This window comes from Condylostylus longicornis, unplaced genomic scaffold (assembly GCF_029603195.1).
Source record: "Condylostylus longicornis isolate FDR11 unplaced genomic scaffold, ASM2960319v2 ptg000028l, whole genome shotgun sequence".
Lineage (NCBI taxonomy): Eukaryota > Metazoa > Arthropoda > Insecta > Diptera > Dolichopodidae > Condylostylus > Condylostylus longicornis.
In genome coordinates, this window is record NW_026577997.1 from 392,843 (window position 1) to 407,041 (window position 14,199).

The 14,199-nt window shown below is 25.1% G+C and overlaps 1 protein-coding gene across 1 annotated transcript; it reads left to right on the forward strand.

Moving 5' to 3' along the window:
- Positions 1-740: 740 nt before the first annotated feature.
- Positions 741-2,127, forward strand: LOC129607770 (putative uncharacterized protein DDB_G0282499). The gene is made up of 2 exons (XM_055518943.1): positions 741-1,005; positions 1,280-2,127. The coding sequence occupies exons 1-2, from the start codon at positions 861-863 to the stop codon at positions 2,125-2,127; spliced, it is 993 nt and encodes a 330-aa protein (XP_055374918.1). The 5' UTR covers positions 741-860.
- The last annotated feature ends 12,072 nt before the right edge of the window (positions 2,128-14,199 follow it).

Genomic DNA, 14,199 nt, shown 5'->3' on the forward strand with positions numbered 1-14,199 from the left:
AGAACGTAATATACACAATTCTTGGTTAGTATTGTGTTTTAAAATTTATTATAATTATTCAATCTCGCTGTATATTGCATTATATACATTCATCCATATTTCATTGACTTAATATTTTAATGTGATATTGGATACCATTAAAATCTTGTCTTAAAAATAATTGTCTAAATTATTTTGTAAAAGCTTAACAAAGTTTGAAATTAAAGTTTATACTATAATAAAAACAAGTCAAAATATGTATGTACTTTTAAAATAAGTGTATAAATTATAGATATAAATACTAAAAGACAAGATAAAATTAAAAACGAGAAAAAAATATGCGATATGACTTGAAAAGTGTTTGTAATTCGCATGTATTATAATTTCAATGTATATATAGTGATACAAAATACATACAAACCTTCAAAATAAAATATGTATACACAAAAATAATGTTTGTTGTAAGTGTAATTACTTTTCACTAATACAGAATCATTTATATAATAATATTCGAAATAAGAGTGAAGACAAAAGATAAGAAAAATAAATTTGAAAGATAAGCAATAGGAACAAAAATAAAAGCGTGTGTTTTTGCTACGATAATGTTAAGTATGTATACATATGTATATATGTATGTACATAAATTTTTGTATAATAATAATAATACGTTGTAAAATGAGAGCAAAAAAAATTTCTTCTCTACTGTCTATACTTTACATAAGAATAGTTAGCTAGCTGCTAGTCAGTTCAATATAAGATTTCGTTTTAAATGAAAAAATCGGACTGTAACAATTTAATTTACGTTTGCTTTATGTGTTGTTGCTAATTTTCATAATCCATACAGACAAACAAATAATATAGGTTAGTTCAATTAAATTTAAATGATATCAATAATGGAAGTAGAGCAATTAATCAAAGCAATTTGTGCAAGACCACCGTTATGGGATCGTACATCAAAAGAGTATCATAATAGAGTTTTAACTGAAAAATGTTGGGATGAAATATGTGATGAAGTAAATGAGCCTAGTAAGTACACACATACATGTATAATTTAATTAAATTTTGGTAAATGAAACTATTAAAAAAAGGTTAAAGCAGAAAAAAGAAATGGGAATCTATACCTGTTTTAACAAAATTTTAATTTATTCGCACAAATTTAAGTAACTAGATGTTCATTATATTTTTTTAAATAATAATTTAAATATTTATTATAAATTTATTTTAATAAAATATATTAAAATATTTTAATATAAATTTAATAATAAATTAAAATATTTTATTTTATTTTGCAAAATTACAGAAGATAAAATTAAAAGAAAATGGAAAGGATTGAGAGACACATATAGATTTGAACTGAGAAAATTTTTATCACTGAACTCTGAACATTCAGTTGATAACAACAGCAAAGCACAATTTGAATATGAGCCGTCTTGGCCATTTTTTAAAACCTTAAATTTTTTAAAAGATCATGTTAATATACGAAGTGATTTGAATAAAGTCGGTAAAAAATCTGCTATAACATTAAGTAAAAATTCACAATCAAATTTTCATTCATTTAATGATGATTGGAATTCTTTGCAGAATTTCAATCAAACTGAAATATTTGATAGTAGTAATAATGATTTAGACTCCAATATATCAAACAACACAATGCAATTTACAAGAGAATTAGCTGAAAATGATATTTATAATGAAATTGATGGAGATATTAAACCGGTTATTGTTAACTCTCATGAAGAAGACGACCATTCAAATATTGGGACAAATATACAAACTAATGTCAATAACAAAGTAAAAGATATATCAAATCATAAAAACAAAGACAGTAATGATAATTATCATAACTATAAAAATTCAAATGAGAAGAAATTAGGTAATAAAAAGAGAAAATGGTATGAAATTGGAGAGAAAATTATCGACTTAGAATACGAAAAAATTAATTTTCTTAAAGAACAAAAATATAATGAGCATTCAAAGAATATCCACGAAAGAACAATAATTAGAGAGTGCGACAATGATGATGAGGACAAATGCTTTTTTAATAGTCTTTTACCACATATTAAAAAATTACAACCAGCTAAAAAGTTAAAATGCCGAATGGATATACAAAAATTGATTTATGATTATTGTTATCAGAATGTAGAATAATCAGAAAATAAAGCCCAAATTAATTTTCATAAATTATTAAATTTTCTTTAGTAGTAAATATCAAATATTTTTAAACTTCATCAAAGAACATTTAATGTAATTTATTTCTTACGCTTTTCAGGTTTTTTAATTCATATATTTTCGCTCAGAATCACATTCCTAAGAAATCTGACAATGTCTGCTTCTCTATGGTGCAATGGTTTTTTGGCTGTAAATTGTTGAAACGCTAATTTGAGAACGAAAAGAACTAGAAACTTCATAGGGCTACTGCTTGTATTTAATATATGCAAACTGGTTTTGCTAATAAGAAGAAAGATCTCCTTACGGGACCGACCGGTAGCTCTTATATAAAAGGCTTTTGCGATATAACTTAAGATCTTCCAATATCATCATATAGAGAACGCACGATGTAAAAGGATTTGATTGAGGTAACAAGGTGTTATTTCAATGCTTTTTTTAATAAACTTAAACTTGCGTTATAGCAATTGTTGAAAGCAATATTATATTTTATGTTTTACCATACTCAACGTCGCACCAAATTCAACGTACTTCACAGTGTATAAAATTCAAAAAAAATTTGATTTGTTCGTCAATTCCCTTCCATTAAAAAAAAATTCCATTTCATTTATTATTGTTGCTTGGCTGAAAATCCTATGTTATATTTTATTATGTTTGTTAAATATAGGATTATAAAATAATGTGATATGACTATAACTAATGAATTTTTGTTATAATCATTAAATCTATATAATGCATACGAAAATCAGAAAAAGGTACCTACTCGTACTGAAAAGTAAGTGAGTTGAGCCCCATAATCTTCTAATAAAACATTATTCTATTTATGAAATGCATAATATTATAAATAAGTAGATCAGGTACTGAAAACATTTTCAATCTTTAAAAATTCTTTTAACTTCTTTAAAGCCTATAAAAATATAGATAACATTGTACATATGTATATAGATATGCACAATGATATTGTTAACATGTAAATGTGTATTATTTGTTTTTGTTCCCTTCATTAACTTTGAAATATTATGTGAATGATCTGATGGGTTCTTCATATTATATTTTTTTTTTGAATCAAAAAGAAATTTATAAAAAAAATTTCCCTTCTCTTCTTCTTTCAGTTGTTTCGTTTTGAATTAATATTTTTTGAATGTTGAAATTACTGGGGTATGGTGCTGTCTGTATTCTTTGCTACTAACCAAACTAAAATATTAGGTTTTTTTTCGACAATTCGTTATTGTATAAGGAATGTGTAATTGGCTTTGATTTTTCAATACTTATGCAATTGCATTTTGGATTTTATTTTGAAAATTTCTTTAATTCATGTGCATTTTTATGTGAGAACTGCTTTTTAATTTTTAAAATATTTATTTTATGATGACCTGCTGAGTTTTACAGATGAATTTTGAAAAATAATACAGTAGATTGACCTTTTTTTGTAGTTATGATATTTCATCTTTAAACAGAATCAGATATAAAGACATATTTGTGAATAGCCATAAAAGGGAATTGGTGGGGAGATAAATGAAAGGAATTTGTTAAACTAATATATGTATGTATAAATGAATATGTACATGTTGTACGTAGGTGTATGTGTATATGTGAAAGTGGTTTAGTTTTAGTAGTGGCACTTTTTTTGATTTTCGAATTAAATATTTCTTATTTTTAATAAATCTATGATTGACTTAACGCACATTTCATTGATTTTTTTGAATCTGTTTCAATCACAACTTTTTTGCGACGATGAGTACCTAAATTTGTGCAATTACACTTTCCTATTACATTTCACTTAGATTTCCTTCTGATTTGTTTTATTATTTTTTAATATTACTTAAGTAAATTTTATATAAATTCTAAATATTTTCCGAATTATAGCTCAAATGCTTTTAATAATTACAGTAGTTAAGCAAATAAAATTGAAAATTTAGAATTAGCTCACTTATAAGTACATACATACATACATATATAAATATGAATTTTTAGGTGCACAGTACACTTGTCTAATAGAACCTTAAATACTACAAAACACTCTCCGTTCTCGTAGACATACATATTTGATGTTTTAAACTAATCAATAACAAAGTTTTTTTAATTTTTCATTTCAGTATATTATTGTTTTTATATTTTCCAAATTTTTAGATTCATTTACGAGTACTAGGGTTCAACGCACGAAATCGAAACCTTTTTATCATTGTTATTGTTATATCACAACACAGCAATTTGAAAATTTGATCGCCCACTAAACTATAAATCCTTTTTTCTTTCAATAAATAATAATTATTATACATACATACTAACATATTTCTTTGAATGCATAAAAAAAGAGCCCTAACAAAAATATTAGTTTCCAATAAACATTCACATTGGCTCAATAGAAAAAACAAAACTTTACAAGAATTTTCGGTTCATTCAGCTATTTGGTTTTGTTTTCTGTTTCTCTCCTTTTATTTCTCTCATTCGACATTACATTTGAGATAAGGTAGGATAATTTAGAAAAAGAAGAAAAAAAACTTAAATTTAACATAATAATAATTCTAGTGCGACCGAGACGCCTTTTTACCTTTTGAATTTACATGACATCATTCATATACGAGTAGACGTCTCTTCTTCATGTCGATTATACACCGCTGGCTTTGCCGACCCGACGATGATGAGTAAAGTCGCCGTTTTTTTGTTTTTCTTTGTTTTATTTACATATCAATACTTCTATGTCGTCTCCACATCCGAATTTAAAATCATTCTTCACAACATCATACCACGATTAACTATTATGTAGTCATTCTATTGCTGAACTGTTTTCCTTTTTTTCGTTTTTCTTCTGCTGTTAATCATTTTTTTTAAAAGTACAAAATTACTAAAAGAACAACAAAACACAATTTATAAAAAAAAGGAAGAAAAAAAATGAAAAAATAAACCAAACACAAAAAAGAAAGAAAAAAAATTTAATTCACAATATGGGATGGTAAAACCAGGTGTTAACAAAACAGTTATGAATTCAGGTTAATAGCCTTTTCGTTTTCAAAGTTTTGCATCAAGGTTACAAAATATAATTTTCTGAATATTAAGATTTTTTTTTTTGCTTTTATGATGGAATGGCCTTTCTCTTGATTTGCACTCTTTTCGTTTTTAAAATAAAATTCCATTTTGAATTTGACAAATTTATATAAAAGACCGTATAGTTCGACTTCTACAATTTTGAAATTATGAGAGAGTAACAGTGAAGTATGTATAAGTAATTTTAATAACTTCAGTTCCAGCACTACAAAATAAATAGATTACAAAACAATCTTAAAAAAAATAAAAAGTTTTTAACATATTTTAAATTTTTCACTGATTTACTAACACTTTAATCAACTTTCCTTCATTATGCATATTGTAAAATAAAGCTGCGTTTTATTTATCACGTCTCTTTAAAAAAAAATGATTTAATCATATGTTTAGTGGCACGTAATTTTATTTGAGTTATCAAATATTAATGAAAAATCGAAAAAAATAAAACACAATTGTCTATTGAGTAAATAAATGTTGCTTGTAAAGTTACATTGGTATAACAGAAATAATTTACTAATAATCAAATTTTAAATAAGTATAAATACAAATACGATAAAGAAAAAGACACCGTAATTTTCCTTGTATCCTCTTTTGTGTGCAATTTTCGATATCCTTTTTCTTTGGATTCAGTATAGGTGTATATGAAGCGTTATATACTTTTAAAGTTTGGTTGAGTTTAACAATTGATTAGTTTTATGTGTTTTCTTTTTCTACTTTTACCTGCCGTAAAAATATGTTCAATAAAAGGTCACAAACTTTTTAAAATTTTGGATCTGTTCATGAGCACTTTTGTTTATATTTAATATAGTTACATATTTTTTTCGCTATTTCTTTGAATAACAATTTTATCTTTTTAACTATTCTTCACTTGATTAATTGCAAGAAATTTTTCTATATAGTTACATTTATTGTCTTTATATCTTATGTTTATGATTAAGTACATATTTTTAAAGCAAATTAAAAATACAGCAAATCATGAAACTGTTCTACATCATACTCGTATAATGAAACAAAAGAAAATTACTGAAGGATTAGCAGAAAATTAGGTCACTTAGAGAGAGACGACCATGAACTATGATAAAGTTTTATTAGCTAAAATTAAAAAAAATATAAAATTTAATGTTATACTTTCTACAATTAACATAAACTTTAACAGTTGACAGAAAAAGTAACTATATTTTTTAATGCATTTATTGATTAACGTTAATTTAATGTTGAACTATCTCCGCTTTGAAATTTTGACATGAAAAACTTTCAAAGTAGTTTTTGAACAAAAAAATGTTTAGTAAAAAAATTCATCCAACAAAAATTTTCGACGTTGTAACGAACGTTTGTGACTGAAATTAATCGAGTTATATTAACCAATATTAAATACGAAAAAATTGTGCATTTAGCTAAAGTGTTCATGTGTTCCTGGAATTTTCTTAATTTTTTCAATGTTATGTTCAATATTTTGCTTATTCCATTTTTTAATTGTCCCGTGGCCTTCTCTCGAGACAATGAATTTGGACGAATTACAGAAAATATGAATCCAAACAAATCGCTAACTTCTAAATAAATTGTTAGTTAACCAATGTTATGAAGTTATTTCGAAAAATTACTGATGTAAGGCCCTAAAAATTTTGATGTTAAGTACTAAAAAAGCCAGACAAAAGACAGACGAAAAAAAAAAACAAAAAAAGTAAATAAAGTAATGAAACAAAATCTTATTTGTTTCTTAAAAATCTTTCCAAGGATATCTAAGAACATTCACATTTTTATATAATAAAAAGGACAATATACTTATGTACAATATTCAAGAATGTATTCAATATTTTACTTTTGAAATGTATATTAAAATTATCCCTATAAAATTCTTCTCACGTATATAAATTTTAACTTTTCGAACATAATAGAGGCAAAAATAAATAAAATTGAGATATCCATGAAAAGTTGTTCCATGTTACTGAACAGGGGTTTCTGAAAAATGACCTTAAACAGTTTTTAAAAAGTATTTAAATATCAAAATACTAACATAAATCGCCATATTGTTAACAACTTCTACTATATAGGATGAATTTGAATAATGTGAGTCCTGTTCACTTTTAAATTGAGTATAAAATAGTATAAGGGAGTAATTACAAAAGAAAAAGCGGAATGTAAAATATGCTACCAACTCGTTGATTAATGGTTAAGACTTATCCAAATTTGTTTACCTTAACATTTTTTGGAATATCTTACAATACTGTTAGTTTTTTTTTCAAACATCTTCTTTACTTTGGACATAAAATGGACATTAAACTTTGCCGATGATGATGTATACAATAGGCTTATCATGATTTTTTGTAGATAAAATAAACGAAATTGAAACCAAGAAAAAAATCATTTAGCAATGCTATTGTAATTCTTTTGCACTGCTATACATATATTTATATTTATACGCATCGAAAAAAATAACTGCGATAAAAATCATTTATTCGTCTTTTGAACTCTGTTTTTTATCAAGAGAGAAAATTCAGTGCGATAGAAAATTTTTATTAGGATGAACTTAGGCACACATACATAAATACACACACACATAATCTAAATATGCAGAAAATGAGATTACCTTAAATATTTTGTTACTCACACATTTAAATCTATTTAGAAAACAAAAAAAAAATTTACACAAAGGATACGCACACCAATATATTTTATCGCCGTTTTTTGTTGACATTCTGTGCTCTTCACTAGTTGAAGTCGGCAAATTCATAAAAATTTCATTATAATGTATGTATGTATATGGTGTAATATGTGTTTTATTATAATGTAATGTACTCGTATGTATATGGTGCGTATGTACAAATGCGATAATTCTTGCTTAATGTTTATGTTTTTTTGTTTATTCTTTGTTTCAGAATTCATGTCAAAAAAAATTAATTTTTAGGCATGGTATTTTGTAAAGCAAGGTATTTTGTAACAATATAAATTTGAATTTAAAAATTGAAAAAGCAAAAATAAATTGCCTTTTGCTTGACATTTATTTTATCAACACTTTATAACACATTTTATATTTGATAACTAATTTTTTTTATTTTAGATAAAGCAAAATCGATTTGGAAGTTATACAAAAAAGAAAAACGGCGACGAGACTAAGTGTGTATAATTAGCCAAGGTGAAGAGTTACAATTCATATGTACCTTTTTCATACAAGTGCATATGGATGGTTTATTTTGCAAGAGACCCAAGTCCATTACTTTTTAAAACTTTTTTATTCAAAGCAATGGCAAGGTACAGGTACATAGTTGGAATTCAAACTTATATTGTTGGATAGGAAACAGTTAACCTTATTTTTGGTTACTCTAAATCCTAACGGAGCAATATTTCATTCTTAATTGAAATAGACTGAGGTCACTTTCAAAATAAACACCCGTTCTACATAGATATGTATACTATTTTTGTTGGTTTTATATCAAATTTTTTAAAATTTAGAATATTCAATACTCTCATGTTTTAAATTAATTCCAAGCATATTTTTATTAATTAATCGTTTAAAGAAAACTTTACTACTTTTATTATTTGAATGAGAACTTTATTCTTTTGAATTTTCAATGATGGGATATAATTCTTATCCTTAATAGAATTTGCTCTAAATTTTTTTCAGAAATATGTACATACATACATATATCCAGGGCATACAATTGAAAAAGATGTTTCTCTTTTTTTCTCTTTTGTTTGTTTTTTCTTATTCGTGTTTGTTTTTATTTGTGTACGCGATTAAGTAATGAATACCTTTGCTTTTTCTTTTTTCTAAATGAGGTTAATGAGATAAACTTGTATAGAAAAAGGTTAATTTGAAATTTTTTTAGAATGTCATTTTAATGCCAAACTGGTATATTTTTAAAAATTAATTAAAGTAGTTACATATAAAGGCGTACAATAATATATCCATAGTATGTATAAAATTTTTGAATAAATCTTGTTAAACTGTAGATTACGATAGAATTATGACTATATGAAGTTGTGTAAGTATTCGACATCCCAAAAGAAGAACGTATCGTAATTGCGATCGCATAATGTACGTTTTAATTAAGTAAACGAATTCGTTTTGGAATCAATTATATATTTCGCGAGTAAAAATCAGAGTAAATTGTAAGCTGTTAAGTGCATACATAAATTTATACAGCATTTTCGGTCAATAATCTTATTCAAAGGAAACAATGTTCCACCTATCCTTTCCTTTTTTACGAATTTTTTTTTATCCTTGTTCTTTATGTTCATACACACACTTATATATACAACAATATACACATGTATAGAATTTTTACGCCTGAATAGACATAATTTTATAAATTTTTGTACATAAACTAATATACCCACATATTAATGGTGGTAGAACGTGCATATTTTATTTGTACTTTCATGCATATTAGGTAATAAAAAATATTTTCATACAACACAGCACAGTATCATCCCATCACATTATAACCCTCAATTTAATATTATGTTAGTGTATGTACGTACTATTCGCTCATTTATTGTGTGTTTCATTCTACATATTTAATAATAGTGTTATGTACGAAAGGACGTAAGTATGTAGGTACCTATATGATTACGTAAGTTTGTAAAAGTACAGAGAGCTACTAATTTACAAAAAAAAAATTAAAAGACGGCAAAAGAAAAGCGAACAAAAATAGAAGAAAATGAGAAAAAAAAAGAAGAGTAGAAAAAATATTAATAACCTCATCATGGTAACATGGTTTTGGTCGGTTCGGGTTTATTGTACGATAGTTAAAAGTCGAGACTTGAGACTCCTTTTTTTTCTCATTTCAGTCGTTCAGTTTTTTTAACTGTTTTTTTTTATTTTTATTGTTATTGTAGGCTTTCAATTTTATTATTTTGTTTTTTGATAAAACGTAAAATACATAAAAGTTCAACACAGGATAAAAGAAATATTGTTTTTTTTTTTTCGAAAAAAATTAAATTGATATTGATGTACCAAATATACGGACAAATACGAAGAAAATAAAATATTTGTGTGAACGTGTGCTTGTATGTGTGAAATTTTGTGTAGTACGATGTAAATTGTAATGGCTAATTTAAAAGAAGAAAGGAATAGATCGAAAAGGAATAGAAAAATAATATAGAAACAGGAGAAAATAAAGAAGAATAACAAATTAACGAAAAAAAATTGTAATTCACGCAAAATTATTTTCGATATTTTTTGTAGTTGGATTTTTAAAGAGGATGTGCACCATCCTAATTATTTACTCACTTCTTTTCTTAATTTTCTGATATAGCATCGTGGATTATTATAATTGTAATTATCTGAAATTAAATTGTGGCAAATTATAATTTTCTATTTCATTTTGTAATAATTTTGAGATTTGTACAGACAATAGTTACCTTCTAATAAAGGTGCCTAACGACGAATTTTATATTCTTGTTTTTACCCGTATTGACCGTATTTGCAAATCTAAACTCTTTGAAACTTTTTCACTGGAAAAAATTAATTAGTTTTCTTCATGAAAATTTCAATGTTTCAAATTAACTGCCTCCATCAATAATTTGCTCTTTAAGAAAATTATTATTTATCAGTTTTACAAAAGAGTATGGCAGGATTCAGGTAAAGAAAAAATGAATAAATTTTAATTTCTCAATTCCCTCTTTCTTTAACTTGAATTTGTTGCTTTTTTAATTTTTCTTTTTGTTACCTCATTCTCAAATCGATGTCCAACAAAATTCCAGCCCTTTTTTTATAAATTTGTTTTTCTGTCTCTTTTTGTTCTTAATATCGTATAACAGATTATAATAATATGTGAAAAATTCGAATATTTTTTTTTTTGTAGAAAAACGATGTTGATTTGGTGAATCAACCATATTAAGTAAATACCTATATGACAATGACCTCTTCTCTATGGCTCTCTAGACATTGTTAACTGTGTTTTCGAGCAAAAAACAATGTACAAAGGAATGAAATAAAAAGTAAAATAAAGAAAAAAAGAGGACGGAGAATTATTTTAAGGCTGACGGTCAATGAATCTAACTTTTGTCTTTTCCTTTTTTTTCTTTTTGGTTTGTATTGTATGTTTGTATATGTACTATATGAGGGTTATAATAGTAGAGTCTGTGTTTATGCTTTTATAAATTATTAAAATATTAAATAAAAAAATGTATATGTATTTACTTTGACGTAAAAATTTATTTTTATGTTTTAGGGCCTGACTTTTTTTTTGCTGAAAATTCCAGACTCTAAAATCGAAAGCATTCAATGTATGTCCAGTTTGTATGTGTTTAATAAAAAAAAAAGTTTTGGACTGGTCTACTTAACATTTTATTTTGTTTGTTTCATACTTAGTTAGTGTAAATTTTAAAGGATTAAAAAATTATTAGAATTATTAGAAACAAAATATAATAGGATGAAGCTATTTCATTGAAATACGTATTGAAGAGACCACAATACGTATGTACATAATATAATTTGCGTAAATTATTCTAGTTCGAATCCTAAATTATACTCTATACTGACATTTTGTATATTAATTATATTATATTGCATATATTCAAAATGAATTTTAAAATAATATTATTAGATTGCTATTTAATTTAATTACGAAAAAATGGGTTAAAATACTCAATTAAAAATGATTTTATAGTAAATTGTATTAAGGTCAGTCGATATTGAAAACAGATCAAATTGATCTATCGAAATTCGTTTATTAGTTTGTACAAAATTAATTACATACAAAATTAATTTATTTAATTTTGTATGTTATTCACACATTTTGAATGTTATTTGTGGCGTTAGGCTAAAAAATGCCATTTTAAGATTAATATTTCTTATTTTCTTCTTTTTGTGTCAACATCTCAACATAACAAGTATCTATAATCTATATAATTACATACATTGCTTTTTCCGACTTTTTCTCTTCTTTAATTTTTTATTTTATAAAAATTTATCTAGCTACTACACAAACAACATATACTCGTATATTAAAAAATGTCTAAGAGGGTATGTCGACTACTCTTTTTTAAAGTATATACGTGTAATATACAAATATAGTATTACAAAATTATATGTATAGAATTTATTATGCCTCAATATTTTGCTCTTATAGTTATGAGTTTCTAAACAAAAACTCAAGAGTTATGCATTTTCTAAACAAAAATATTATAGTTACATTATTTGAAGAGCCATAATATTTTTATTTATGAATATACATATGTATGTCTAGCAACATATTTACATGCACTATGATATTGCTTAGATTTTAAAACATTTAATGTATTCACGGAAATTATTTTTTTTTTATTATTATTATAATTATTAATAATTGAAATAAAATAATTAATATACAATTTTCGACAGATCAATTTCATTCGTTTTCAGAAACGGGGGATATGACTATCTCCTCTCAATAAAATAATTGCCGAAATATAAAATAAAATACGAACCGTGTTTGCTTCTGCTGCTCGTCGTGTATGTTCCTCCCTGTTTCCATCTGACTATGTATTTATGTGCTCTATTATAATTTTACATTATGTTTTTGTGTTTAACCTCCTTTTTTTTCTGGTTACGTGACTCGAAATAAAGACCTAAAATATAAGGAATATTAAATATCAAAATTTCTCAACTTTTCATATTATTCTTGCTAAATAAGAAAATAAAAGATATGAAGGAAATTTAACTCTATCAACTGTATGAGATACCCACGCTTCTTTTGACGTTTAATTAAATGAATTAATCTCATCAAAGGTGAAGGATGATCTAAATTCGGTTTTAAACTAAAATAGGTAAATGAGGTGGAAAATTGACATTACATTTCTGCTTGGCGTATTAAAATTTAAAGTTATTTGTAAAATTTTCTTGATATGTATAATATAAATGAATTGCAAAATTTTGTAATTCGCTAAAACAATATGAATTTCTTTGATAAACCGAAGCAAGTTTTTTTTTTCAAAGAGAGTAAAAGAGAAAACATAATTTATGAAATAAAATAGAAAAATAAAGAAAGGACATAAGTACAAGGATAACATATTATTTTGTGTACATTTTTGCATTACTTATGGTTGACATGCGATACACATCACCTTTAGTTTTTTCACAGATCTAAGCAACAACGACGTTTTTTTTACATAAAATATCTTTATTCGTTTTTTTTGTAAGTCAATTTGTTTTCTTTAATTTAACATTTCCCTTTTCTTGAGTCAGCCATGAAATGTTTTTTTTCTCTCTTTATAAAAATTTGTTTTTGTTGAATCCTTAATAACTTGTGAAATAAAAAAAGAAACAAACGAAGATTTAAGACAATTTTCACTTCTATTTTTTATTTACAATTTTTATTTTGCGATGTTAGAGAAATTTTTTATAAGATTTTTCTCTCTCTCCTTCTTTCTTTTATCATGGCTATTATAATATTATGATTCTTATTAAAAGGTGATTTCAAAGTTATATGCAAGATTGCCGCAAAATTCCAGGGAAGTTTCCAAGGAAGTTTTATTATATTCAAGTGGCCTGAATTCTAAATATATTTAAAATTTTTCTGTTATAGCTAAAAAAAACAGCAAAAAGGATTAAATATTTTTGGCATTATGTAATATTTTTTAAAATTAATTTTAATTTAGTATGTTTTTTACTGAATTTTAGGATCTGATGGTGTATCATGCTATTTTACTCGCCAAGTGAGAAAAAAGTGAGTAATCTGTATAATATCATTTTCGAGTGAGAGGAATTATTTTTTTTAGTGGATCTCGTCTCTGTCTAAAACGTGTAAAAAATTTATTTACTTTGCTTGAAATAATGAGATATCCATAAGAAAAGCGGATAACTCTGATTTGAAAGTGAAGAACACGTAAAATAAAAAACGGAATACACGATTAGGCTGTTAGTCTTTTTTAAATTTTTAAAAATTCATTAAAAAAAATAGTTAATAATTTAGCTAGAAAATTGATTTAAACCAAGAGCGATTTTCAGCGGCGAATTGTGAGAATTCATATAGAATACACACATTTAAATGGGACTGTCCAAAATCAAGCGAAATTATCACTGCGAAT

Coding starts and splice junctions, on each gene's coding strand:
- LOC129607770 (XM_055518943.1), top strand. CDS start 861: ATGATATCAATAATGGAAGTAGAGCAATTAATCAAAGCAATTTGTGCA. Junction 1,006..1,279: donor TGATGAAGTAAATGAGCCTA/GTAAGTACACAC, acceptor GCAAAATTACAG/AAGATAAAATTAAAAGAAAA.